We start from the raw sequence: 25731 nt of genomic DNA on the forward strand, positions 1-25731 counted from the left end.
AGTATAAAATACTCGTACAATTTTGAAGGAATGGTAAGTATAAACGTGTAACAAGAAGTTTCTGTTTTTTAATATCATTAGAAAGCAGCTGTCAACAGTTTTTTTTTTTCTCATTTTGTTTAACAAATGCAATGACGCTGCAGCTTATGTGCATATAACATAGTAATGTGATCCAAGCAACTGAGACGCAAAATACTTACTTTGCGGCATTCATTTCGCTATTTACATTTAAAAGCAATTTTTCATTTTATTGTAAATACTTTTCTTCATTTAGCCGCAATGTTTCGGTTATGATACAAATGTATTTGATATGATACACTGAATTTTTTACACAGTAAACATATTTTGACCGCCATTGCATCATTTAAATCTTTTGAAGATTACTAAAATTTCTTCATTGACGTGTCTAAATGATGAAAGGATCAGGAAAGGATCATGAAAGGATATCAAATTATGTTTATCGTCATCCACTTTTTGCAATAGTGGTAAAACTTATTTTGACATAAACCAGTATGGTATCATCTACATTTGAGCACGGTGAACATTTACAGGGAAATTAAAGTGCGCGACTACAATAGGTATTATTATATGAATGACAATAATTGTGTAATATTTACTAAGCTGCAGGATTAGGAGTACCAAAATCTGCATAAGGTAAATATAAAACATTTATTTTGACCGCATCCCATATTTTCAGATATGCATATGAAACCGAATGTTTTATCACTCGCTGAACTAACTAGCTTATAAATAACATTAAAAAGTGGAACATTATTTAAACTTGAACGACTGAAAAATCGAGATCTTATATATTTTTTTAAACATATCCTCGTAAGTATGAGTCCGAAATAGATGCAATAATTTGCGCAATGATTTCTAACAGTTTTTATTGAGAGGAGGAGATTGAGGTATGTGGTATTTAAGATCAAACAAATTAGTCAAGCTACAGCCCTGTAATTACTTCTGAAATTTACAAATCTACAAAAATACAATTTACTAATATATGCGCAAACACTGGCCTCGCCTGATCTTATCATTGCTTCTTTCGATCTTTTATCGCCCATTTTTAGGCTTTGATTGCAAATGTTACTTAGCGCAATCAGCAGAGTGAGTGTTCCACGCTACGCACCCGGGAGTGACCTCTACAGGCTGGTATTTTCAGATGATGCTGAGCCTTGGGAATATTGAAAACACTAATCTGAAATGCGCACTTTGATTAGTTTAAACATATTTTATTGCTTATAATACATGTATTTATATCATTACATCAACATATGGATATTAACAATCGATTGAATTATAGCAATAGGGTCGGACACAAGTTCTGCCAACATTAGTAAACGGCCCTTCCCTCGAAAATTAACTACTGCATAAAATTAATTACTTTTACGAAATAAACTATTATAACATGTATTACAAAAGTTTGAATGAAGAAAAGACCAAAGTATGACTGAAACTAAAATAGAATAAATAGCTAGTTTAATGTTATATATGATGTTGATATTGCTATTTTTCATCATGGATCTGTTTCCCAGAAGCTAGGCAATGGCAGGAGTAACTGTATTCGTTTGCGATAAGTGGAGGTTTGATTAATAATCAATATCAAATGTTAGGTACTGGTAGAAATTACAAGTCAAAGCTATTCTCACTGAAAACGATTAGAATTTATGATAAATTTATGCACCGCCAAAGTAATTATTGTATTGGTTTCGTCTGAGTACATGTCAGATCCAAATAATAGCAGTGTGTCATTTAAAGGGTGAAAAGTTCTGGTTTCGTGAAATAGGTCGATTCTTTGTCCTCTAAATTTCATACACTGAAAGAAATAATGTTCAGCATTCTCGATGGGATACCCACAGTCACAACTAGGATTATCTCTTAAATGATTCCTGTATAAATCGTTATTCAGATTACTGCATCGGTTTCTTAACCTTGCATGTAATATTGAGGGCAGTCTTTAACCAATCAAAAAGTGTTTGGGGATTGTTGGTGCTTTGAACAAATGTTTTAGCCTTGAATTAAATATATTAAGGGATTCAGAATTTCTAATATTTATATCAAGTGAATTCCATAGATCGGTAGATGACGGTATAAATGAGTTACTATAAATCTGAGTTCTTCGAGCTATTGTTACATAGTTATAATTGTTTCTCAAAGGGTAATTAGATATATCTGCTACAACAGGAGGAAAAATATTTGACAAGAATTCAGGGAGAAGACTATTTTTAGCTTTATAAACTGTAATAAGCTTTTGAATATTTCGTCTGTCGTCTAAGGAGACCCATCCTATTTCTTGAACTAAATTTTGTATTGAGACAGACCTGGTTAATCCCGTGACTATACGCGCCGCTTCATATTGTAATTTTTCTAAGGATTGTTTTTGTTGTACAGTGCATCTATCCCAAACGATAGATGCATACTCTAATATAGGTCGCATATATGAAATATAAATTTGATTTAGAGTAGATCTTTTTAACTTGAATTTTAGTGCTCTCATAGAACTTCAGTTTTGTTAGGATTAAAATCAACTAACCACTGTTTGGACCACTGGAAAATTGTGGTTAGATCACTATTTAATACAGATTCTATGTAATTCACATCATAAGAAGAGCTGTCATCTGCAAACAAACGGGTAATGCTCAAACGATTTTCAGCTATGTCGTTTACATAGATTAAAAAAAGTAGAGGTCCAAGGACCGAGCCCTGTGGAACGCCAGCATTAAGTGGGAGTATCCTCGAGGTTTCACTACCAACAAAGACAGACTGTTTGCGATTCAAAAGATAACTCTCTAACCAACTAAGTAGAGTATCATCTAGGCCGTATTGCTTAAGTTTAAAAAGAAGACCACGGTGTCAAACTCTATCAGATGCCTTAGATATATCACAGAAAACAATGCAAGTTGATTTTCTCTCGTCAAAAGATTCACATAGTTGGTGATACATATCTACTAGCTGAAAGACAGTTGAATGACCAGGTAAAAAGCCAGATTGTAGGGAATAGATCAAATTATTGGAGTATAAATGGTTATAGATATGTTTAAAAATTACTCTTTCCATGACTGTTCCGACACAGCTTATTAAGGAAATAGGCCTGTAATTCGATGGATTATTTTTTATTCCTTTTTTTGAAAAGGGGCATTACTTTAGCAAGTTTCCAAGCACTGGGATAAACACCTTCATGAACAGATCTGTTAAATATGATACTAAGAGGTTTTGCAACTGTTAAGCGTGTTTCTTTAAGTAACCTATGACCTATATGGTCCGGACCTACAGCTTTATTAGTTAATAATGAAGATATAATGTCAGCAATTTCACTTTCAGTTATAAGAGATATATGTAAGGTAGAATTTGTTTTTAACATAAAGTTAGGTAAATGTGCATTAGAATCATCAACTCCTGACACAGAGGAAAAATACTCATTAAAACAGTTTGCCTTTTCGTTATCAGTGGTACAGTAAATATCATCTCCATTATTTTCGACAACTAATGTTGGTATATTATTGTTGCTAGCACTACTATTGTTTTTAATAAGCGTTTTTACTGTTTTCCAATAAAACTTCGGACTGGTCGATTTTGTTTCCTCCAAAGAAAATTCTAAATTGTTATAAAAACTTTCCTTAGCATGATGCTTTAAGTTGTTTACTTTGTTTCTAATGCGTTTAAAAGAATTCCAATCAGATACACTATTAGTCTGCAGAGCTTTTTTCTTTAAACGGTCACGTTTTTTTTGAAGCTCTGCGAATTTCGGAATCATACCATGGTCTATCGTGTGGTCTAATTGTAACAAGAGATGTCGGAATACATTGTTTAGCTAATCCGATAAAAACGTTTGTAAAAGATTCACATGACACATCTATCGAATTCGAATTTAAAAATGACCAGTCATTACTTTGAATCAAATTATTAAGTTCATCAAAATTACCGCAATTATAGTTCCAAACCTCTCGTTTATACGCTATAGGTATATTATTAGGGTATTTTATATATGCATAAGTTCCAAAATGGTCACTTATTTCTGCCGGAGTTAAAAAGACGCCGGAATTGTAAACTTCAATAGTATTAGAAATAGCAATAGGATCAATAAGAGTCGATGAATGATTTGAAATTCTTGTTGGTTCTTTAATTATGTTATGTAAATCATTGATTAGAAGAATATCTTTAAATTTGTGATTGTTGATGTTCAGTTGGTCCTCATTTATATCTCCTACTAACATTAATCTATCACACATATCAAGAGCTTTTTCTAAGGAATTGTTCAGTTTTATCCAGAAGTCTATAGATGCTTGAGGTTGTCTGTACAAATTACAAATGAGATATTTCGTATGTTTAGTTTTTAACTCTACCCATAGCGAATCTTTCAAAATGTTCTCAAGTTCATGTATACGTTTTGAAATAAGATTGTCTGATATAGTCATAAGTAAACCCCCGGAGTGACATGAAACATCTTTACGGTAAACTGTTGAATGAAAATCTAGACTGATACTGTCATTGCTTACATTTTCATCTAGATGACTTTCAGTAAAACATAAAACATCAAAATCTAGCTAGTTGTTTTTTATGTAGCTTAATTTATGTCTTATGCTCCTTACGTTTTGATAAATAAATCGATAGACAGTTACAATCAGATTCACTTCTCGGGCCTGGATTTAATTCAACATTACCACTTAAAATTAATAATAAAAGAATAACAGATATGACTTTTAAATTCAAAGTAGTTTCACAAGAGAGCAATAAAGAGCAAAAGACTGTATCCTGAAAACATTTTACAAGAGCAATCGGGAAAAGTTGTCTCCCTTTAATCGTATCAACTAAAATACTGCAATAATGTTTCAAATTTTCAAATAACAGCGTGAGACATAACAAAAGGAAATGTACTATTTCACATAATGGACAATAATGAAAGTACATAGACTTTTTAAACCTCTGTAATCCGTTGTAAAAAGATCCAATGGCTGCCCTCCAGGCATCTAGGGAATTACCCATTGTCATAAACAAATAACACAGATAATTTCATTACGGTCAGCCACTGGTAAACAGCTCTAGTAAAATGACAGTTGTAAAAACCCCATACCCATGTGTAACCCAGCCCAGAAAAACAGATCCAAACCTTAAAATGAAATATAAAAATGTAAGAAGAAGAACATACATCTTCATCATTAATCTAGCTAAGATGTGGAAAAATGAACATATTTACAAAAACATTTTATACAAATATATACACATGATTAAATTCATAAAAGGAAAATTATAAAGCTTGATACAAGCAAAAAATATCATAATATGTATCAATTACATGTAGTTTGAAAGTGGATTATATACACGCCGCAACTTTTGTTAAAGAACAGAAGAACAAACATATCAACTAAATTATGCGGACGCAAAAGCAAGAGAAAGATCTCACCTATAAATATACATTTAGGGAATTGGAATACCTTATAATCCGATAAATCGCTTGCTGTACTATCCGCACAAAAAGTACGAGAAAAACGAGAGCATGGTGTAAGCTCCGTCTTTAAAGGTAGAAACTACATTTTCAACTAAAAAAATCCATGAATAAAGTTAAGATATAGTAAGCTTTGATGTGGGCTATGAGAACAGGTTTTGACCAACGCGGTAAAGATACAGAAGCATTTGATAGGTTTGATATGTACAAATGGTGTACAAATATAAACAGTCATCCATTCTGGTGCAGACAATGAAAACAGGTTTAGGTCAACACGGTAAAGATTTTGAAAAAAAAAAAAAAAAAAAAAAAAAAATATATATATATATATATATATATATATATATATATATATATATATATATATATAAAATGGTGTGCAAATATATCGAATCATATATTCGTACAAACACATACGGCGGAAAACTTCAGTTTTCCTTGCAAAAGAATGATGAAAAAAAGATCTGTGGTATGCACCGGATAATGATGATATGTCGAAGAGCAGCATTACTATATCGATATTTAACATGTAAGGACACTTCAGCGTCCCAGTAGGAATTACTGTCATGCACATAAAAGTGATGCTATAACAAAATATCTTGTACATATTTATTGCATGTTTGGCCTGTGTGACTGTGTGCGTAAAAATGATATTGGGGTCTTCATTTCAAATAAAACGGGTAACCTTAGGCTGAAAAACTGGTGCAATACCTTTACAAAAACATCTTGTGGACACAAACAGTTATATACATGATAAATATTAATAAGTCATACATGAGTGTGCCATAATTGTTTTTATTAACAGAACATCTAGAAGAAAAGAGATATTAACAATAATACAAATGACGAAAAAAGAAAACCAAAACAAGACAAAATAGGAATATCACTTTGAAAAACGGCTTATTAGTGATGTTAATTTCTTTTAACTGTTTAAAAGACACTTAAAAGTGATCAGCCTCAAGGAGCTAAGATAAAATGAGCACATTGAAGGAATATAGTGTGAAAAAGAAAAAAATGCAAATTATTTGCTGTCAGAATGGAAATATCCGGGTAAGTTACTACTATTTTTCATAGTTGCACATAGAATATACTTAGTGAAAGTGTGACACCGTAAAACTGGTAAATGGTGCAAGATGAAACATGTATGTAACAAAATAATATGCGTATTTCACTGGTCAAGGTTATTTAGAGTCATTTCACATAAAACTGTCACTTTTTCCAGGGGTTCAAAAGTGCATCAGAAGATGCTTCTGAATTGTTTTTATTGTTCCATGGGTTGTCTGATCCGGTAGACAACCCAGTCAGAATATCTTTTAGGTATTTTATGTGTCTGACCTGTGAAACTTTGCTGTTGGATGTTCGTTTGAACAGTATCCTCCCATCGCAGGTCCAATGGCTGTCTATCCGTTTGTCTTTGCGGGCCGCTTACAATTGTTTAACTAACGTCTGGCGTTTGCGTGTTAGGTCTTCTGTTACAAAGACTTTAAAAACGTCTGACCGATGAGTTTTAAAGTTCTTCTTGTGTTGAAAAACACGGTTTTCAACTTCCAATCTTTAAATTTGCACAGTAATTGGAAATGGCCATTTCGAGCAGCGCCTATTGGATGTGACCTTTCTATATCAGCTTCTGTTATAGGAGGATTAACATTCATCACGTTGTTGCATAAATCAACAACAATTTTTTCATAATCTAAATGATTGATGGAATTGCTAGAATCGTCCTTTTGTTGGATGGAATCAGAGGTCTGAATACTACCAGTGGCATTGCTTGTGGATTCAGATATTGTCTGTGTATTAGAATCACGTATAGGTTTATATTTAACACTTACATTGTGGAACCTTAATGACGTTCTCCTGCTGTACTGTTCCATATCATCAAGTCTGCATTCTAAAGCATCAATGTCTTGGTCAGCATCAGCAAGAGCTGAACGTAATTTACTGTTGTGAGCTTTCAACTGCTTGATTTCATTATTCTGTGATAGTAGTTTATCACTCATAGTGGATAGGGTTTTATTTTGTGCATCCATTTTATCGTTAAGAGGTTTTAACATAGTTGTGAACATAACAAATAAGTTTGGTACTACAGCAGCACAGATAGCTTCCATGACTTCAGGGCTACATATTGCAGATTTAACAAGATCTGTGAGGTCATGAGTTATGCATTGCATTTCTGAATTCGCTGCCAAAGGAGAAAACGATTCCTTCCGCCTGACGGCCTCTGGGGCATTGACATGTTCACCGGCAGGACAATCAGTAGGACTTACTGTTTCGTCAATTGTCCGCTTTTTACTGGTTTCGGGTGTGCTAAAACCATTATTGTCACTTTTGTCACCCATTATGAAGAATTCTGATCTGTTCTCACTTAGTATAAAAACTTTTTAGTAAGAAAACACAGATATTTACAAGATGGCGGCTTCCTTTGTTTGGTCTTTGTTTAGTCCGGTTATGAAATAAATTCCACTATTACATTATAATATGTCGAAATATCGACTGAAATGTTACATTAAATCACACATTACACTTTACTTTCCAAGCTTATCCGCTTTTAAGAGTTTTCAAATCATATTATCTAATTTAAAGTTTGCCACAACGAAATAAAAATCAGCGTATTATGGTCGCCACCTTACCGGAAGTGGACCACTTTGATGATAGTACGATATGACATATCTCACATACGTCACACAGTTGTGACATCGTAAATTAATAATACCTGTCATGTGTTTACGAATGGAATAGAAATATCCGTCCCGAGGGCACCTGCGCATTGGGCGGTAATGAGGCTTGCCGAATTACCGCCCATGCGCAGGTGGCCGAGGGACGGTTATTTCCATCCGATTCGTAAACACATGACTGATTTTTTTTCTTGCATATCGTATACATGTTAGCATTTTATTCTGGCAGACTTTTTTCTTGCATACCGTATTTTACAAAAGGTAGAAATAGTTTCTTTTTAGCACTCTTTCTTATAGTGGAGAATGAACACAAAGCGCGGGAAAATAACGTCCGTAAGCAGAAGTGACGTCATGATGTTTTGCGTTACGCACAATAACAAAGTTCCACTTCAGTTTTGTCCTTTGTAGCGTAACGTTATGTTTTTATGGTAAACTAACGTATTTTGAATCGATAAATATACTATAAGGAAGGGAGGGAAACTATCAAGGTACCAGCTTTTTTCGTATTTTACACAAACAATATATTATTAGTGCATGAACCAATAGTTGTCATTAACAGCACGAGAGTCATCTGGCATGGGGGGTGCCAGATGGGTTTTGCCGGCATGGGTAAAATCACCGGAAACGCCAGTCCGGTGTGCAAGAAATATGCGGTAGTTTGTTCCATAGTTTTTATAACACATCTATTCGAATAATACTTTCCAAACCGAGATCAGATTCTTGAAAAACGGCTGGTAATTCATACAGCTAAAGCAAAACAAAACCTGGATACCAAAAATAGTCGCCTTGCAAAAAGTCCACCGAGGCAACTGAGGCAGAAAAAATCGACCGAGGCAGAGGAGGCAGAAAAATTAACCGGCAAGGGTCTCGGTTGCCTCAGTAGTCGCTACGGCCATGGTTAGCATCCTTAATCATCTATAGGGAGTACATAATGCAATCAAGCAAATAAAACTTTACTTGGTCTGATGATCATACCCCTCAAAACCTCATCCACAGAGTCAGTTATTATTTTGCTTGATTGCACTGTATGCTTCCAAGTGATTTCATAGATCTGATTATTTTGCAAAAAGCTGTTCTTTATGCAGCCTAAATACATTTATTACAATAACAATAGAAAAATACTGCTACAAGTAAATATTTAAAAGTAGTATTACATACTCATTTAAAAACTTCGTTAAGTTTCAATGAAACCTGAAAAGTCAGTATTTTGCCATATTGACGTTCAAATTCCATATCGGGTGTGTGACGTCATTTGCTACGTCAGTTTCATGTGTTTCATCGGATTTAAAATTCCTTTAACGACGATATTTTCAATTTCATTCAGATTTAATAACAAATTTAAATCATTTATATAACAACTTTTAGTGTAGATGCGTATGTAATGAAAAGATTATCGACGGTGTCGATCGAAAATCCCGAATAACGAAAGTGCCTATTTTTTTCTTTGCTGAATAATGTTCAGCATTTTCCCGCGCGCATTCTTTCCTAATTTGGGGTCTGTATTAATGATCATGACTTGACTTTCAAAAATTATCTTTACCATTACACCGTCGTTTACATCCATCTGGTAAGAACCATCATTTAAATGTCTCTCCATCTCTTTTATTCCGTCATATTGCTTTTTGTTTCTCTTCAATTTTGGAACATTTCTACAATCATCCTTCTTTCAGGTGATGTTCACAAAAAATCCAGGACCTGTATCGGATAACTCTAATACGTCATTTACATCAACTGTCTCCTCTGAAGGTGACTATATTGACCTTTCTAGAAATCTTTCTTTTGTTCACTGTAACGTCCAGAGCATTGTTCCAAAACTCGACACACTTTATGCAGAACTGATGGATTTTGACATTCTCTCCTTCTCAGAGACTTGGCTATGCCCACGTTTTCCTACTTCTGATCTCATTCTTAACTCATTTGCTTATCCCGAAAGAAATGATCGTACAGATAATACGTGGGAGTGATTCTCTATGTAACAGAATATATTCACTACAAAAGACGTCAAGATCTTGAAATTAATAGTGTTGAATGCATCTGGATTGAAACCTTGATACATGATCTCATTTTCGCCTCAAGCAAGTATCTTATCCACTCTAGTGGTGTTGGGGATCCTTTCCTTCAACAAGACGTCCGGTATCACTGCCCTATCTATTGTCTATTTAACTTGAAAGCCAAAGCGGCTATGCTTTTATCGTCAAGTTTGGATTTTTGAACAGGGGAACTTCGATCTTCCGAGACGTCTGTCATCTGAGAGTTACTGGGATATAATGACATTAATATATATGCCAATAACCTATCTAGTAAAATTATAGATATTTCAAAAAAATGTATTCCAAATAGAAAAGTTTAAATACGGGAAAATGAGCCGTCTTTGTTTAAGAATGACCTGCGATTACTTATCAGAAAACGTAAACGGCTTTACCGTAAAGTAAAACACACCAACTTGGCATATCACTGGGACCGTTTACGAAGCCTGAGAAATCGAATCACATCAAAAATCCGTGAGGCAAAGAAACAACACGTTGATAATTTAGCCCTGAAATTAAAACAAGAAAATCGAAACTCGAGGAGTTGGCGGACTTGTCTAAAGTCTTTTATCAAGCCTTATTCTTCTTTCTCATAAAACCACTTTCTTCTGGCGATAACATCATATCTGATGAAACTCAAAAGGCAAATATCTTGAGAACGTCTTTTTCGTTGCCCAGACAAGAATTGATGACAACCAAGCTCCTCCTGTTCCCGACTTGATTCATGACTCCGACCAAACTCTCAACGACATCATTATTACTCCTTCAGATGTGGAGTTGGTATTGAAGTCACTTTCAATAGGGAAGGCAGCTGGTCCTGACGAAATCAACAATCGAATACTTCGCGAGCTTTCTTTTGAACTTAGTAGTCCTCTCTGTTCAACTATTCTATTCAGTCATCTGAAGTTCCTGACATATAGAAGGAAGCCAATGTCTCTCCTCTCTTTAAATCTGGTGAACCTTCATTAGTTAACAATTATTGTCCTATATCTCTTATCAGTATTGTCAATAAAGTATTTGAAAGAATAGTAGAACTTTCAACATTTTCCGGGAGAATAATATCCTTACTCCTCTTCAGTCTGGTTTTATTCCAGGTAACTCCACTGTCAGTCAGCTTACATACATTTACAACTTATTTGCACATGCCATTGACTCTGGTAAAGAGGTCAGAGCTGTGTTTTGTGACATAAGAAAAGCCTTCGATCGTGTCTGGCACAATGGACTTATTTTCAAATTGAATTCTATCGTTATTTCCGGACGTATCTCTTCATGGTTTTCTTCTTACCTCACCAACAGAAAACAAAGAGTCGTTCTTCCCGATTGCAAATCGTCTGATAAGGTAATCACTGCTGGTATACCACAAGGTTCTATACTCGGGCCTCTACTCTTTCTTATTTACATTAACGACAGTCATAGACATCCAAGCAAATATTAGACTTTTCGCTGATGATACAAATCTTTTCATTATAGTGGAAAACCCTGCTACTGCTTCGAATATCTGTAACTCTGACTTACAAAAAATTACTTCTTGGGCAGAAAGATGGTTGGTGAAATTTAACCCTACTAAAACAGAATCTTTACTAATATCACGTAAAACACAAAGATCACGTAAAACACAAAGAAATATTAATCATTTCCCAATTCAAATGCAAGGCACAAAAATTAATGAAGTCCGAAATCACAAACACTTGGGTATAAATCTCTCACATGATTTGCGTTGGTCCACACACATCGAATAGATAAAAAGTAAAGCTTGGAAAAGGATTAATAACATGAAAAAAAAATTCAGCTTGATAGAAGGTCACTTGAAGTTATCTATATATCTTTCATAAGACCAATTCTTGAATATGGTGATGTATTATTTGATAACTGTAATCAGTATGAAAAACGAGGGCTAGAGCAAGTCCAACATGAAGCGGCCAGAATTGTTACCGGATCAACAAAATTTATATTGACAAACTCATGAGGAAGGTTGGGTGGGAATCTTTGGAAATCAGGCGATACAAACATAAATTTATTCTTTTTCATAAGATGAAAAACCATCTTACTCCGTAATACATCTTTCAGATCTTGTCCCGTCTTCAGTTGGTAGTGATCATCGTTATTCATTAAGAAATGCTAATGACACGCAATACATTCTTACACATACTGACTTTTATTACAAATCATTTTTTACCTTCTGTTATCAGAGACTTTAATGCTCTCCCGCCTCCGACACAAAATGCTACAACAGTTGCTTCTTTTAAGCGGATGCTATATAAAGATTTACCAAATGTTCCCGGTTACTTCTTTTCTGGTGACCGCAAACTGCAAGTCCTTCATACAAGATTACGTATCAACTGCAGCTCTCTACCATCTGATTTATTTGAAAAAAATATCATTGACTCTCCCTTGTGCGAATGCGGTGAAATTGAAAACTCTTATCACTACTTTCTTGTATGTCCAAAATACACAAATCTACGCATTGATATATTAACCACTATTTCCCAGTTCTGTAACCCCTCCATTAATGTCATCGTTAAGGGTAATAGTTCATTATCTCTCGACACCAATATATCAGTCTTTAGTGCTGTCCAAAAATATATTAGAGAAACGATTCTAGATTTAAAATGATGTACTGTTTCATAGATAGCAAATTCAAACACGCTACATTCCCTGATATTATCTATTTATGTTGAAATTAAATAGAGTAAACAAGATTCGGCTATTTTTTTTCACACCTTACTTTATTGGTTCATCCCTTCATCTTTATTACGTATTTTTTGTTTAAACTCTATATTTCATTACAATGTATTATTATTTCACTTTGCACTTTCAGTTTCAATTAGTTTCCAATACCCCTCTTAATGACAGTTGTTTATGTTAATTCACAACTCTTTTCGAAATGGTTCGATTAAATGCATTGCTTCAAAACTCTTATATTTTAATTAATCTTACGCAACGATACTATTTATTTTAGATATGTAAATTATTTTTTGTTTTGTTGAATTATGTCATTGTTTTTCTTTTCTTTCATATAATACTGTATTCATGTATAATCAGTTATGCCATGAAAAATATGTAATTGTACCATTAAGGAGAGGACAACCGTAAGCTGACACAGCTTTCTGTCCAATTCCTAACTAATGTTCTGTAAATATTTCATGTATTACTGAAATAAAATATGTTTAAACTAAATTTGGGGTCAATTAGCCAATGGGAAAGGGGTGAAACATACCGAAATAATAAGAAAAATAGAAAATGCCGATTGATTTCGCTGATTGGAAAAAAATGTCTTTTCAATACTTTTCAATACTCAAGCATGTAGCTCATCAAAATACCAATTAGCATTGGAAGTATGGATGTTCTGTTAGTTTAGCCTATATATTTGACAGGAGCTACGCGCTTTTTATACGCCCGAAGGGACGTATTATGTTATGACCCCGATGTCCGTCTGTCTATCTGTCCGTCCGATAACAATTTCGTATCCGCTCTGTAACTCTTGAACACCTTGAAGGATTTCGAAGAAACTTGACACAAATGTTCACCACATGAAGACGACGTGCAGAGCGCATGTTTTGGATGGCTCGCTTCATGGCCAAGGTCACACTTAGGGGTCAATGGTCATATGACTTTGTTTCGAGTCCGCTCTGTAACTCTTGAACTGCTTGATGGATTTTAAAGGACTTGGCACAAATATTTGTAAACCAGATCTAGACGACGTGCAGAGCGCATGTCTTTGATGGCTGGCTTCACATTTAGGGGTAAAAGGTTATACCTTTGGGCGTATATTGCGTATATTGCTCCCCATTGCGGCCCTCTTGTTATCTCTTATTATATTAAGTATCATGAAGGTAAATTGTCGACAACTGTCTAAAACAAACGTTATATTTCAGTAAAGTACGGTAGTATGTATAAGACGCACACTTATGTTGTATTTTCACTTATCACGAGCAATCGAAATAAAATGTCGTGCGATCGAAATAAGGAGCCGCGAGCTCGAGATGAGATGTCGAACGCTCGAGATAAGATTACATGTCCTCGAAATAAAAAGTCGTGAACTCGAGATAAGAAGTCGTGCTCTAAAGAGTTGTCGTGAATGCGACATGACGCACGACATTGATGTCACGATGTCGCGTCGTATTGTGTCGAGCGTCGCACTGTTGATCATCATTGTGTGTAACAGGCCTGGATCGTGGCCCGGGTCGAGCTTTGCCACCCCCCCCCCCCCCCACACACATACACAAACACACACCCATCAAGCCCACAGTTGGCTGAAAAGTGACATATACTCATCAAAGTTGCACCCAACTATTTCTAAAAAATATTTTCTCAAAATGTAGACCCAAAACGCACCAGAGGCCAACATTTCATACCTATATTTCAAAATTTCCCATGAGGAGAACCCCATGACCCCACTAAAATGAGGGAGTAACTCTTCCAGTACCTTAAACTTAAGACAAAAAATACACCAGAGGCCACCATTTCATACCTGTATTTCAAAATTTCCCAGGGAGAGAGCGCCCTGACCCCCTCCTCCCCAACACCCTCTAAAATGACAGGAGTATCCCCTACCATACACCAAAAATTATAACAAACAAATGCGCTGCAGCCAAGCTTTTCATACCTGTATTTCAAAATGTTCCAGCGGGACAGCCCCCAAACCCCCCTAAAATGAGGGGGAGTACCCCTCCAGTACCTCAAAAACTAGACCACGAAATGCACCATAGGAAAACATTTCATACCTGTACATAAGACCCCACCTCCCCCTCCCCCCTACCCCCACCTCCACCCCTCCCCCTGTACGGGCAGAGGCCCTCTCCCGTACCTACCGCACCTCGCCGGTGACGCTTTTGTTCTAAACTGGTGCCCCAACCCCCACCCCACCCACAACAATCAACTTTTTCTGGATCCCGGCCTGTTGTATAGTGAAACTCTTCCAGGTCGAATGAAAAAAAAAGGAAAAATAATTCAAGTGTAGATACAATAGTTTTCCAGTCGTCGGAAAGAAAATAAGTGGTTGTAGTTGTATCTAACACTATTTTCATTGTTTATCTGCAATTTATGTTATTTACAAAATGTATAAGTAAAACAATAATTATAATATGCTTAATGAACATTGCAGATACAATAGCTTCCCGGTAACATTTTTAATTCAGTAACGCCATTTTTAGCGTGAAACAATTGTACATTTCTTTGTGTATCTGACATGTTTTGCTAAATCTTAAAAATAGATTATTTGAATGCATTTTAAAAGCCAATACATTATTTCTTATTTCTATTTGTAATGATTTACTGAGAATGGTAATACTAAGCTATGTTATATATGTCAAGGGAATGAAGAACTTGATCTTTCAGATAAATCTTATAAAGATATCATACTTTTCAAAATGACCGCCAGAAATAAGTTTACAAACATACATAAGGATAAGGCACAGCTATCTAAATAATCATTGTGAAAACAGCGTTACCTCCGAACTTCCATCCCTATCTGTACTTCCAGTCTTCTGACAGTCAGTTACCTTAACCCGACTTCACATTACGTTGTGCTTACATGTTATCTAAAATTGTTTCACCCGAAAGATCCGCCCCTACCTGCATCACGATCTCCTTACCATGAACAGGCTCAATCAAACCGAGCTTGCACCATTTTCGTTTTTGTCGTGTTGAGCGACCTGTGGTTCCACTTTTCCGATTTCAAAGGCACTATTTGTCTGACGGTGGTCTAGTGGTTACACGCTTGACTGTCAATCCAGAGGTCCGGGGTTCGAATCCCGGTCCAGGCACTGGAAATTTCTGAGATGCTCTTGAGTGTCTCCCAACTAACTAGATGCCTTTACTGGTTCTTCTCAGGAATAAAGGCTTTGCGTGTATCGGTGCTATACACCGGACACGTTAAAGAACCAGACTATTCGCAAAGAGCTAGGCTAAGTTAGCCGGACAGGCCTGTTTCTCTCTCTGTTCTCTGTCTGTTTTGGGGACTTTATCTCACTCTGCCCCTCTAGTCAGATCGCTCTGTGTCTGTACTAGTAGAGGATGAATTTCGCGCCCTGTGTGGCTGCGTTTGCTATATGTTAAGCGCCTTTGTGTTATCATGAATAGGGCGCTATATAAATCTGGTATAATAATAATAATAGTAATAATATTAATAATAATTCAAAATAATTACTGGCTCTCTAAAGTGTACTAAATTAAGAATGCGTGTTTATTGAGCCAATGAAGTGTCGCGTAGTTATGTGAAAAGTGAAAATGAAATTTTTTGCGTAATTCGTTATTCGATATGCGGAAAATACAGGAAAGTAAAATTAATATTATAGTGAACATCAAGAAGCTGGTAGTAAATTAAGAAATAAAGTACCCCCTCCCTAAAAAAAAAATAATAAATAAATAAAACTCAAAAAAAGCAAAAACAAAAAAAAAACACATATATATTGTACATAACTGTATATAAGTGAAACGATTTTAATTTGACAGTATGTCCAGATCTTTATTGTAAATAATGTACATAAAAGTAAAAATAAATATCTACCATCTTCCTTGAGAGTGTGTTATTCAATGTAAATAAAAAGAAAATAAGTGTAAAGGCTGTGAAATCAGGAAACTTCAGTGTATTTGTGCCATGTTTTGTGTTTATTCAATTTGATACAATATATATTGGATTAACTCACGTCACAAGAAAGTTACAAGTATGTCCAACAAGTATATGAAGTTTGGTGAGTCTGTATTTCATAATGACCTAGTTACAACCATTTTTGCATGGCAAGTGCATGTTGTTCAGAATCCTTGTACAGGGTTTATCAGTTTATTAGTTTTGCTGTAGACTCCAGCTCCAGATAAGCCCTTAGACTATTATTAGAGATAAGTTATCAGGCCTGAATGAGTTAATATTGCCCGGGGGAGGACACCGAAGAACCTGCCCCTACCTGCAGCATTCAGGATATATAAAACCTATAAGTAATAATGTACAATTCGACCGATCTTTCTCTTGAAATATATTGCGCTTAATACTGGTAAGATAGGGAGCATCTAAAATAACATCGTTGATAAATATACAAATCAAATGATGACGAGCCGTAGTTAAAATCTAAAAGGTGATAAACAATCCGTGTGCAACCGTAAATAACTTGTCAAAATCTTTCAGACAACTGCAACAGGGCTTAGTCTCTTTATTTAGAAGAAATTTACGTTGTCATTTGCTATATATAGTTCTTTTTTGTCTTGAGCTGCTTAAGCCGGTGCTAGGGGGTGTGAGAGGTGTTGCACATTTTATTACCTCTCACGAACAGACTTAATCAAACTGAGTCTGCTATTATTCTATTTTATGCTTCCAAGGGATATTTTTACAGATTTTATTGATTGCTTAAATGTTAGTATTGGTACTGAACGTGCTGGCAATTATTTGCTATTGTAGAGGCAGATACGCAAATGTAATACGGTTTCAAATGCCATGAGATATATGTTACAAACTGGGATTTTAAAACCAATCGCTCATCCTTGGATTAGACAGGCTGACAAATATGCTAGTTACGGATTAGTACTTCTGGCGTCAGGAAACGATATGTTGTAATCATTTATTTGCTAGTGCATTTTTGATCATTATAGCATAGTTAATATAGATAAAATTGGCCTAAAACAAATACAAATGACCATGGCACAATGACTGGACCATTACAAAATCAGTTGATTGTTACAATTATAATAGTCTTTTGTGTTTTCAAAATAAGTACATTAGTGTATGTCTTTATAATTATTAAAAACGTTTTGGGTATTCTTCAATTTACACGATGATAATTTATTTTAAATTGATTTTTGATTTTTACGAAAAGTTGTAATTCAAAGGTTCCGGAGTTACGGCCCCTGATTGACCCCTAAAAGAGCCAAAATTTGGTATTTTTTACCTTGTGAACACGACAGAAGTGACATTTTATATTTGATTTTAACCAGACTTACAAACAACTTAAGTCACGATTAGATCTGGGTTTCGTTCCAAAACCGGCTAGATTTCGTCATGGTTTCTAGAATTACTGCCCCTGAAAGGGGCAAAATTTTCTATTTTGGCCTTTTCAGCCATATAGATGTTTCAATTATGCTTTGATTGATACAAAATTGCACAGAATAATTATCTTGACGATCTCTAGGCCTGGATCGAAACTAGGTCATGTCGGGTCAAACCTAGGTCATCAGGTCAACTCAAAGGAAAATCTTGCTAACAACATAGAGGCGCCATTATGACCCTAATCTTCGGAAACTTGGTCAGAATGTTAATCTTGATAGTTCCTAGGCCACGTCGTTTGAAACTGGGTCATATGGGATCAGAAGCTAGGTCACCCAGTCAAATCAAAGAAAAAGCGTGTTAACACTGACTTGTTCATTTGATGCGCTTGAAACTTGGTCAGAATGTTTGTCTGCATGAAATATCGCATGAACTTTTATCTAGGCATGTGGGGTCAAAAACTAGGCCACCAGGTCAAACCCTAGAAGGCACATTTTTGATTCTGTCTTCATAAAATTTTGGTCAGAATGTTTGTTATCAAGAAGTCTTGGACAAGTTCATATCTGGGTCATGTGGGGTAAAATAACTTGGTCCACTAGGTGAAATCAAAGAAAATGCTTGTTACACTCAAGATTCCACGTTTTTTGGTCCAATCTGACTGAAAATTGGTCAGAATATTAGTCTCCATGTAATCACTAGGTAAAACATGTTTACACTGTTATGGTGTGTTACACAGATGAGCGACCTAGTGCCATCTTGACCCTCTTGTTCTATTTAGTATCTGTTTGCCTATAAGAAAAACTTTTTTTTCTTTAAGATTATGCCAGTTTCGTTTGCAATGTACAGGCAACCTAAAAGATAAAATACAAGGTTTTAGCTTGATTCAACAGTTTCTAAGGATTATGAATTTTCAGTAACATAAGACAACGCTGTAGCCTTGTTTTGCCCCGTTTTGTCATTTTTCTACTCTGATCTGCATAGAAATTACTCATTTAAACTGTGAAATATATTCAATTTTACCTCTGATTTGCCAAACATTAGCAATCTTTAGGGTATAATATGCAGGTTTTGAAAACAATATACCCAAAACAATTAAAATGTGTTATTTTGGGTTTGTCCTCATTTACAGCAAAATTTTTAATAAATTTGTCATTTTCCATCAAATTCTAATCAAAGTAGCCCATTTCCACCCTCATCTGGCCAGATTTAAATTTTTACCAATGTTCCCGTATAGGTTACGACAGACTTAATAGATGTTCTTCTTCATTCTTTATAAAACTAACATATTTTCAATGGCCATAGCACACATCAGGAGCCATTTAAATGTCTGTAACGTACATTTTCTTGACATATATTGTCAGTGCTGAATAAAAATCAAAAGAAAAGTGGGGATCATGTTTGATGAAAGAAAAATATTATTTCCTCATGAAAATGCTGCCTTCATGTCAAGCATAGATCCGTCATGTGATTTTTCAGCAAAAACATGTCACGAAAATAAGGAAAATAGGTCTAAAGAGCAAAAAAAGTGAAAAATAAAAAAAAAATGAGGAATATTTGAATCCACCATTTTTCCGCGCAATTTTCCTAATTAGTGTCTGTATGCTATTAGCAGTGGTTTCGTCCTCTTTCCAAACATGTCAAACAAGTTGTAATTGTAGCATGAATATTGTGGCTGTCATATATGTTTTAACTATTCAAAGTAATATTTTGAGTTATAACATGCAACTGTATAATGTAATATAAAAAAAAATTTATTTCTTTTTAACTTGAAAACATACTTTCAGGTAAGAAAGTTCCCGGAGAGATATGGAAGTCTTCACTTCCGAGCCTGAAGTCGTCGTAGCGTTTGATTTTGGAACAACATACAGTGGATACGCCTTCGCCTTCAAACACGATCCTACAAAGGTGTTCATTAACCAGACCTGGGCATCGAGTTCTTTACTTTCTTATAAGGCTCCGACATGTGTCTTATTAACACCAGATAAAAATTTTCATTCGTTCGGTTTCGAGGCTGAGAATAAGTATGCAAAACTTGTCGAAGAAAAAGCTAGCCGGGGATGGTTATTTTTCAGGAATTTCAAAATGTTGCTTCATAACAAAGAGGTAATATTACAATGACATGCCAGCCATTTGTATTTCAAACCGGATGATTTGTACAAAATAACTTAAATAATCAAATAAATACTTTAAGTTCCAATCGTTTAAAACTCATAATAAATGTATATTAGCAGCAGACGAGTGTATACAAATTAACATGAAATGCATAGCATGTAAGAATCCTCTTTTTCCGGAGGTAATTGAGAATAATCTAGATAGGTAAACATGCTTTTCTAAAAGGAATTCATCACAGATGTCTTTCCCATTTTTTGTCCTATATATGGTTCATTTTTTCCGATCTGACTTTTATAGATGCTTTCTAGAGAAACAATTGTGAAAGACATCAACGGGAATGAAATGCCAGCAATGGACATATTCTCTATGTCAATACGATACCTGCGGGACATGTTTCTTAAAGAAATAGAGAGCAAATCACGCGATTTCAGGGAAGATAGGACACTTTACATGTTGACAGTTCCAGCTATGTGGGCCGAGAAGGCAAAACAGTTCATGAGGGAAGCTGCAATCAAGGTATGTTAACGTGACACGGATGACCTTTGTAAACCATTCCTCGTTGCTTTTAGTTGTCTGTGCACTAATTTTATTGTGATACATACCGATTTAGTCCGATTGTCCGTCTGCCTGTCCATCACAAATCCGCTCTACTTATTCGCCCCCTTGTAAGATTTAAAGGACAAGGAACGCTTAATGGAAACAAAATGGCTGCTGTTTCGATCAAATATTGATTTACTTGAGTTTCCTTTTAAAAATTCTTAGGCTCTTTAAATGATTAAAGAAATCATAGCAGATAGAATTTACATAAGAACAAAATTACCTTTCCGTTTAAACTATAGCTGTCGGAGAACATCAACAACCGTCTCTTCACTAAAAGAAGTTAAAGTAGAAATAAAAAATCATAGACAAAATCAAGTGCAAATGGGGTAGGACAACACTTTTGGGTAATAAAACTTTTCTCTCTAATGATGCTGAATAAGATAACAAATTAACAGTAAAAAGGGGGCATAGCTTTTATCATCTGAAAACCAAAACAGATTCATGGAAACTTTTAATTACAGAGAACAAGTGTGTAAAGTTTTTTGTTGATACCGACATAATACAAAACCTAAGCAAAATTGTTAAGTCAGAAAGGTTTTAGAACTTGCTAAAATGCAAAATAGAGTTACTGTCAGATATCTGTACACTGCAAATAAGATCATTACTGTGAATAAGTGCGTAAAGTTTCAATCCATTCTAACAAGTGTTCACTGAGGTACTAGCTAACACACAAAATTTAACCAAATGGCAAATCGGGACGCGGACGCCAATGCTGACGAATGGATTAGTATAATACTTAGAACTATATATTCTTAAAGATAACTTTGCTCAATTATTTGCCATAATAAAACGTTGTTCAGCTTTCAGCCATGTCTATTCAAAGTTCAAATTCTTTAGTCTCTCAAAAGCTTTTATGATTACACGGTTTTATAAGATAATGCAAAAAGTACATTTAGCTCTGTTGGTGCGAAATCAAATTGGACATAAATGACAAAATATGTAGCAAAGTGTACTACTTTTTCTACTTTGAAAGATTTTAGAATGATTTAGCATAACTGACAAAAAATACATAATTTTGCCACAGCTGTCCAGGTCATACAGTAAAACATTATGTCAACTTGTATCTCTGGACAATTTATATAGGGTCAAATATTTAGGCAATACATGTTTTTATGTAACGCAAGAAAACTTAGTTTTATATTAAACATCGTTTCCACACAATCAGTAGCACTAAAACTTGCGAAAATAAATTTACTTTATTAACATTTTTATTTGTGTGCTTTTTGAATATTGAAACATATCAGTAAGGATCAAATAATTCTGTTGTCTTTAAATCTACAACTATGCAGATACCGTGCAAGATTAAAACCTAATTCGGCTTATAATTTTTAATAAGCATATTAAATATCGTAAATATATCTGTAGTTTTGTTTTTCAGTAATGAACAAACTTTCACTGATCTTGTAACATATCTTGTTTAAGGCTGGTATTGATACAATGCGACTTAAACTTGCGCTTGAACCGGAAGCTGCCGTACTGTGTTGTCAGGAAGATGAATGCCTTATTAATCCTGAAATGCAGTTCATGGTTATTGATCTTGGAGGTATATGATTTGAATTAAATGAAATAGACTTAAACATTTAATGATTCATGAGAAGAGGTTAACTTATTAATTTGATACCCTTCATACAATTCGAGGGAGTGACAGTAGTGTTGTGCTCTTCTGTTTGTCTTGCCGTCTGTTTTGGTCGCGCTATTAACTAAGATCAAAAATTATTTTTTAAGTTGATAATGAAAACGCTCATTCAATGATGAGATATTTGAAACAAGAAATTGGCATTTCTACTATTTTAGAAAGCAAAACAAAGAAATCTATGTATTTATTGTTAATTTTAAGACTTTTTTTAATTATAACAACGGTTCTTCGTACATATGAACATTTTGTGTCTGTATGAAAATATAAAATAGATAAATATATATTGAACGTATCATTCTTTAGGAGGAACAGCTGACATTGGGTGCTACAGTAAAAACACAGATGGAAGCCTAAAACAAACCTTTTTAGCAACAGGAGGGCCATGGGGTGGCATTTGTGTTGACAAAAACTTTCTTAAGACACTAGAGTTGCTATTCGGTGAAAAGGTGTTAGAGGATTGCAGAAAAAAGAACCCAGATGAATATTTTGATCTTTTACGAGGTTTCGAAAATAAGAAAAGATCAATTGGTCCCGATCTAAATGATGATACAAACTGTATAGCTTTTACGATTCCGTATAGCATTAGAAATAATATGTCCGAGATGTCACAAACACCCGAAGAGCGATTTATTGATCGATATCCTGGGAAAAAAATCGAAATGATAAGGGACAAATTAAAGCTTGACACCAGCGTCGTTCGTACATGGTTTGACGGACCGATAGACAGGCTTATAGAGGAAATAAAATTTATTCTTGGCCAACAGGAAGTAGAAATTGCTTTGCTAGTTGGAGGTTTTGGTGAATGTGGTTTCCTTAAAGAGAAACTGAATAAGGAAATGGACCATAAGAGCAAGATGCTTATTGTGCCAAAAGATGCCAGTTTGGCCGTTTTGAAGGGTGCTGTAATTTACGGTTTTAATCCAAATGCTGTATCAGTCCGAGTGATGAAATATTCGTACGGAATTGAGGCAGTCCGAGATTTTGACAAAACGAAGGATGAAGAAGCCGATGCTGTGGTTCTTAACAGGAAGAAAAAGGTTGATCATATATTCATCCCTTTCGTTCTAGCTGGCGAAACAGTTAAGGTTGGGCAAAAAGTGAAAAGGACGTTTACACCAACTGGGGAAACGGAATCTTTGCTGAAAATTTACCGCAGCGAAAATCCAAACGTTAAAATGACGACTGACTGTGAGAGAATCGGGACTCTAAGGGTGCTCTTGTCGGCAAGACATAAGAAGTTTAAAGTCAAAATGGTATTTGGCCAAACAGAGTTGATTGTGAAAGCAAAGGTAAAGAAGTCAGAAAATGAACACCATGCGGTCTTCGACTGTTTCATGTAGAAAACAAAGTAACTTCGTTTGATGGATGGCAATAACCAAAGTTGGTGAAAACTATTTCAAAATGTCGGCGTCATTAAAGTATTAGGCTTAATGTTTATAAAATTGGGATAAAATACAATATTTTTTTAATAAAACATTAAAATGTTTGCTTAGATCTGTATCGACTGTAATGTATTTTACAAAAAGCAAAGCAGGTAACTGTTTGGAAATAAAATCTGTAAACAAATCTTTTAGAAGCAAAGAATGCAACCAAGAAGAATAATAGCAGACTCGGTTTGATTGAGTCTGCTCATGAGAAGTAATGCAATGTGCAACACTTCTCATGCACCCTAGCACCGGCTAAGAGGCACTCCATTACACATACGTTGAATGGACTCCATGATCCCAAAGGACCAGAAAATATAACAACACTGAATCTTAAGCCTTAAACATTTTAATATGTTGGGGCAAACATTTTAGTTTTATTATATTTGTACCTACTGCTTATCTTATTGTACTAATCAGAGATAATAAATTTAAAAACATGTTTATATTGTTTGTATTCTGTTCTAAACAGATTGATGGGTTTATGTTATACAATCAGTTTGAAGATCCTGCGAAACAGCAGTAACCGATGATTCAAAATCACAATCGCTACAGTTATTGTCATTTCTTTTCCTACTGGTATTGTGACATGTCGCTTCCATAACCTTGTCTATTTTTCTTCGACCTTCTAAAGCCTTTTTTCAACTACGAAAATGCTTGCGGATAAGCACTATAACAGAACGTTCATTTTGGACATGTCAACGCTCTTGCAGACATTGTAAAATATATCCAGGTCTCACTGTAAAATACGTGACTTGAACGAAAAGACAGACAAGTTCATTTAACCATTTCTTTTAAGTTTCTGTTCGCTAAAATGCCCTTCATAAAAGTTAATCCTATAATGATGAAAATACAGTCAACTCCGTTTAAAAGAGTCAGCCAAAGGAATAGCACGATGTGACTGTGAAAAGCAGATATCAACTTAAGTCGGGTAGACATTAAAAAAGAAGTCATATTACGGTATTTAACTGGCTGGCTGATTAAGACAAGAAGTTTCTCAAAACAGCTAGTCGCTAAGGTAAGTTTAATAATAACTTCATCAACTTTTTGAGAAATGTTGATCAGTAAATTTAAATGAACAAAAGGAGAACAATAACTTTAGGAGAAACTATGTACCAATTTCACTACGATCCTTTTATGACGCTCAACTATGATACAAAATATTTTCAACATACACCAAAGATCAATGCTGGATAAACTTCAAATTAACAATTAATCAGTATCATATAGTGTATTATGAATTCGAAGTAAACATAACATTTTTTTGGTAAATATATTGAAGTTTCCGAAGTTTCCTAACCAAATGTAAACACCTGAACTGAATTCATGAGAAAAAAACATAAAAGTGTATCTGTCAATCATAACTGTTACCCATTGATGGATATTAAGAAACAATAAGTCAATGGAGATTGATATAACCTGATTGTCAGTAGTAGCAGCTCTATGCACTGTATTGCAACTGATGTAGCATTTGATTTGACTGTGATGGAAGTTGGTTTGAAATCCTACAATATGCTTTCCATTGACATTTAGACTAGAATCAAATACTTAATCAAATAGCAGTAGAGGAATCTTACTGTTTAGGAAGCTAAATCCCAATGATTTACTTATTTCAAAGATTGGTGCAAAACACTATATATTATATCAATACACGAGTGTGAACCTAAGATAATTTTACTAATTTTCAACCGTTCATTCCTTTAAAATGTCCTAATAGAATCTTTATTCAACATTTAAATTTTTGTAGCAGTTATGCTATACGGAATCGTAAACGCTATATTGAATATAAATTGTACTTATCAATTTCTTCCAGACAGCTTTCCTATCTCTTGGAACTTTGAACGG

The 25731-nt window shown here is 34.8% G+C and overlaps 1 protein-coding gene across 1 annotated transcript; it reads left to right on the forward strand.

Annotated features, from left to right (window-relative positions):
* The first annotated feature begins 498 nt into the window (after positions 1–498).
* On the forward strand, positions 499–24328 carry LOC128549773 (heat shock 70 kDa protein 12A-like). The gene is made up of 5 exons (XM_053527324.1): positions 499–654; positions 19899–20217; positions 20524–20742; positions 22249–22369; positions 22766–24328. Exons 2-5 carry the CDS (start codon positions 19921–19923, stop codon positions 23800–23802), a joined length of 1674 nt encoding a protein of 557 aa, XP_053383299.1. The 5' UTR covers positions 499–654; positions 19899–19920; the 3' UTR covers positions 23803–24328.
* The last annotated feature ends 1403 nt before the right edge of the window (positions 24329–25731 follow it).

This window comes from Mercenaria mercenaria, chromosome 16, assembly GCF_021730395.1.
Source record: "Mercenaria mercenaria strain notata chromosome 16, MADL_Memer_1, whole genome shotgun sequence".
In the NCBI taxonomy this organism is placed as follows: domain Eukaryota; kingdom Metazoa; phylum Mollusca; class Bivalvia; order Venerida; family Veneridae; genus Mercenaria; species Mercenaria mercenaria.

What these genes read in the sequence shown, in the direction of transcription:
- LOC128549773 (XM_053527324.1), top strand. Translation starts at nt 19,921, where the DNA reads ATGGAAGTCTTCACTTCCGAGCCTGAAGTCGTCGTAGCGTTTGATTTT. An exon ending in TGAGGGAAGCTGCAATCAAG is followed by an intron (nt 20,743 to 22,248) that starts GTATGTTAACGT and finishes ATCTTGTTTAAG; the next exon opens with GCTGGTATTGATACAATGCG. An exon ending in CATGGTTATTGATCTTGGAG is followed by an intron (nt 22,370 to 22,765) that starts GTATATGATTTG and finishes ATCATTCTTTAG; the next exon opens with GAGGAACAGCTGACATTGGG.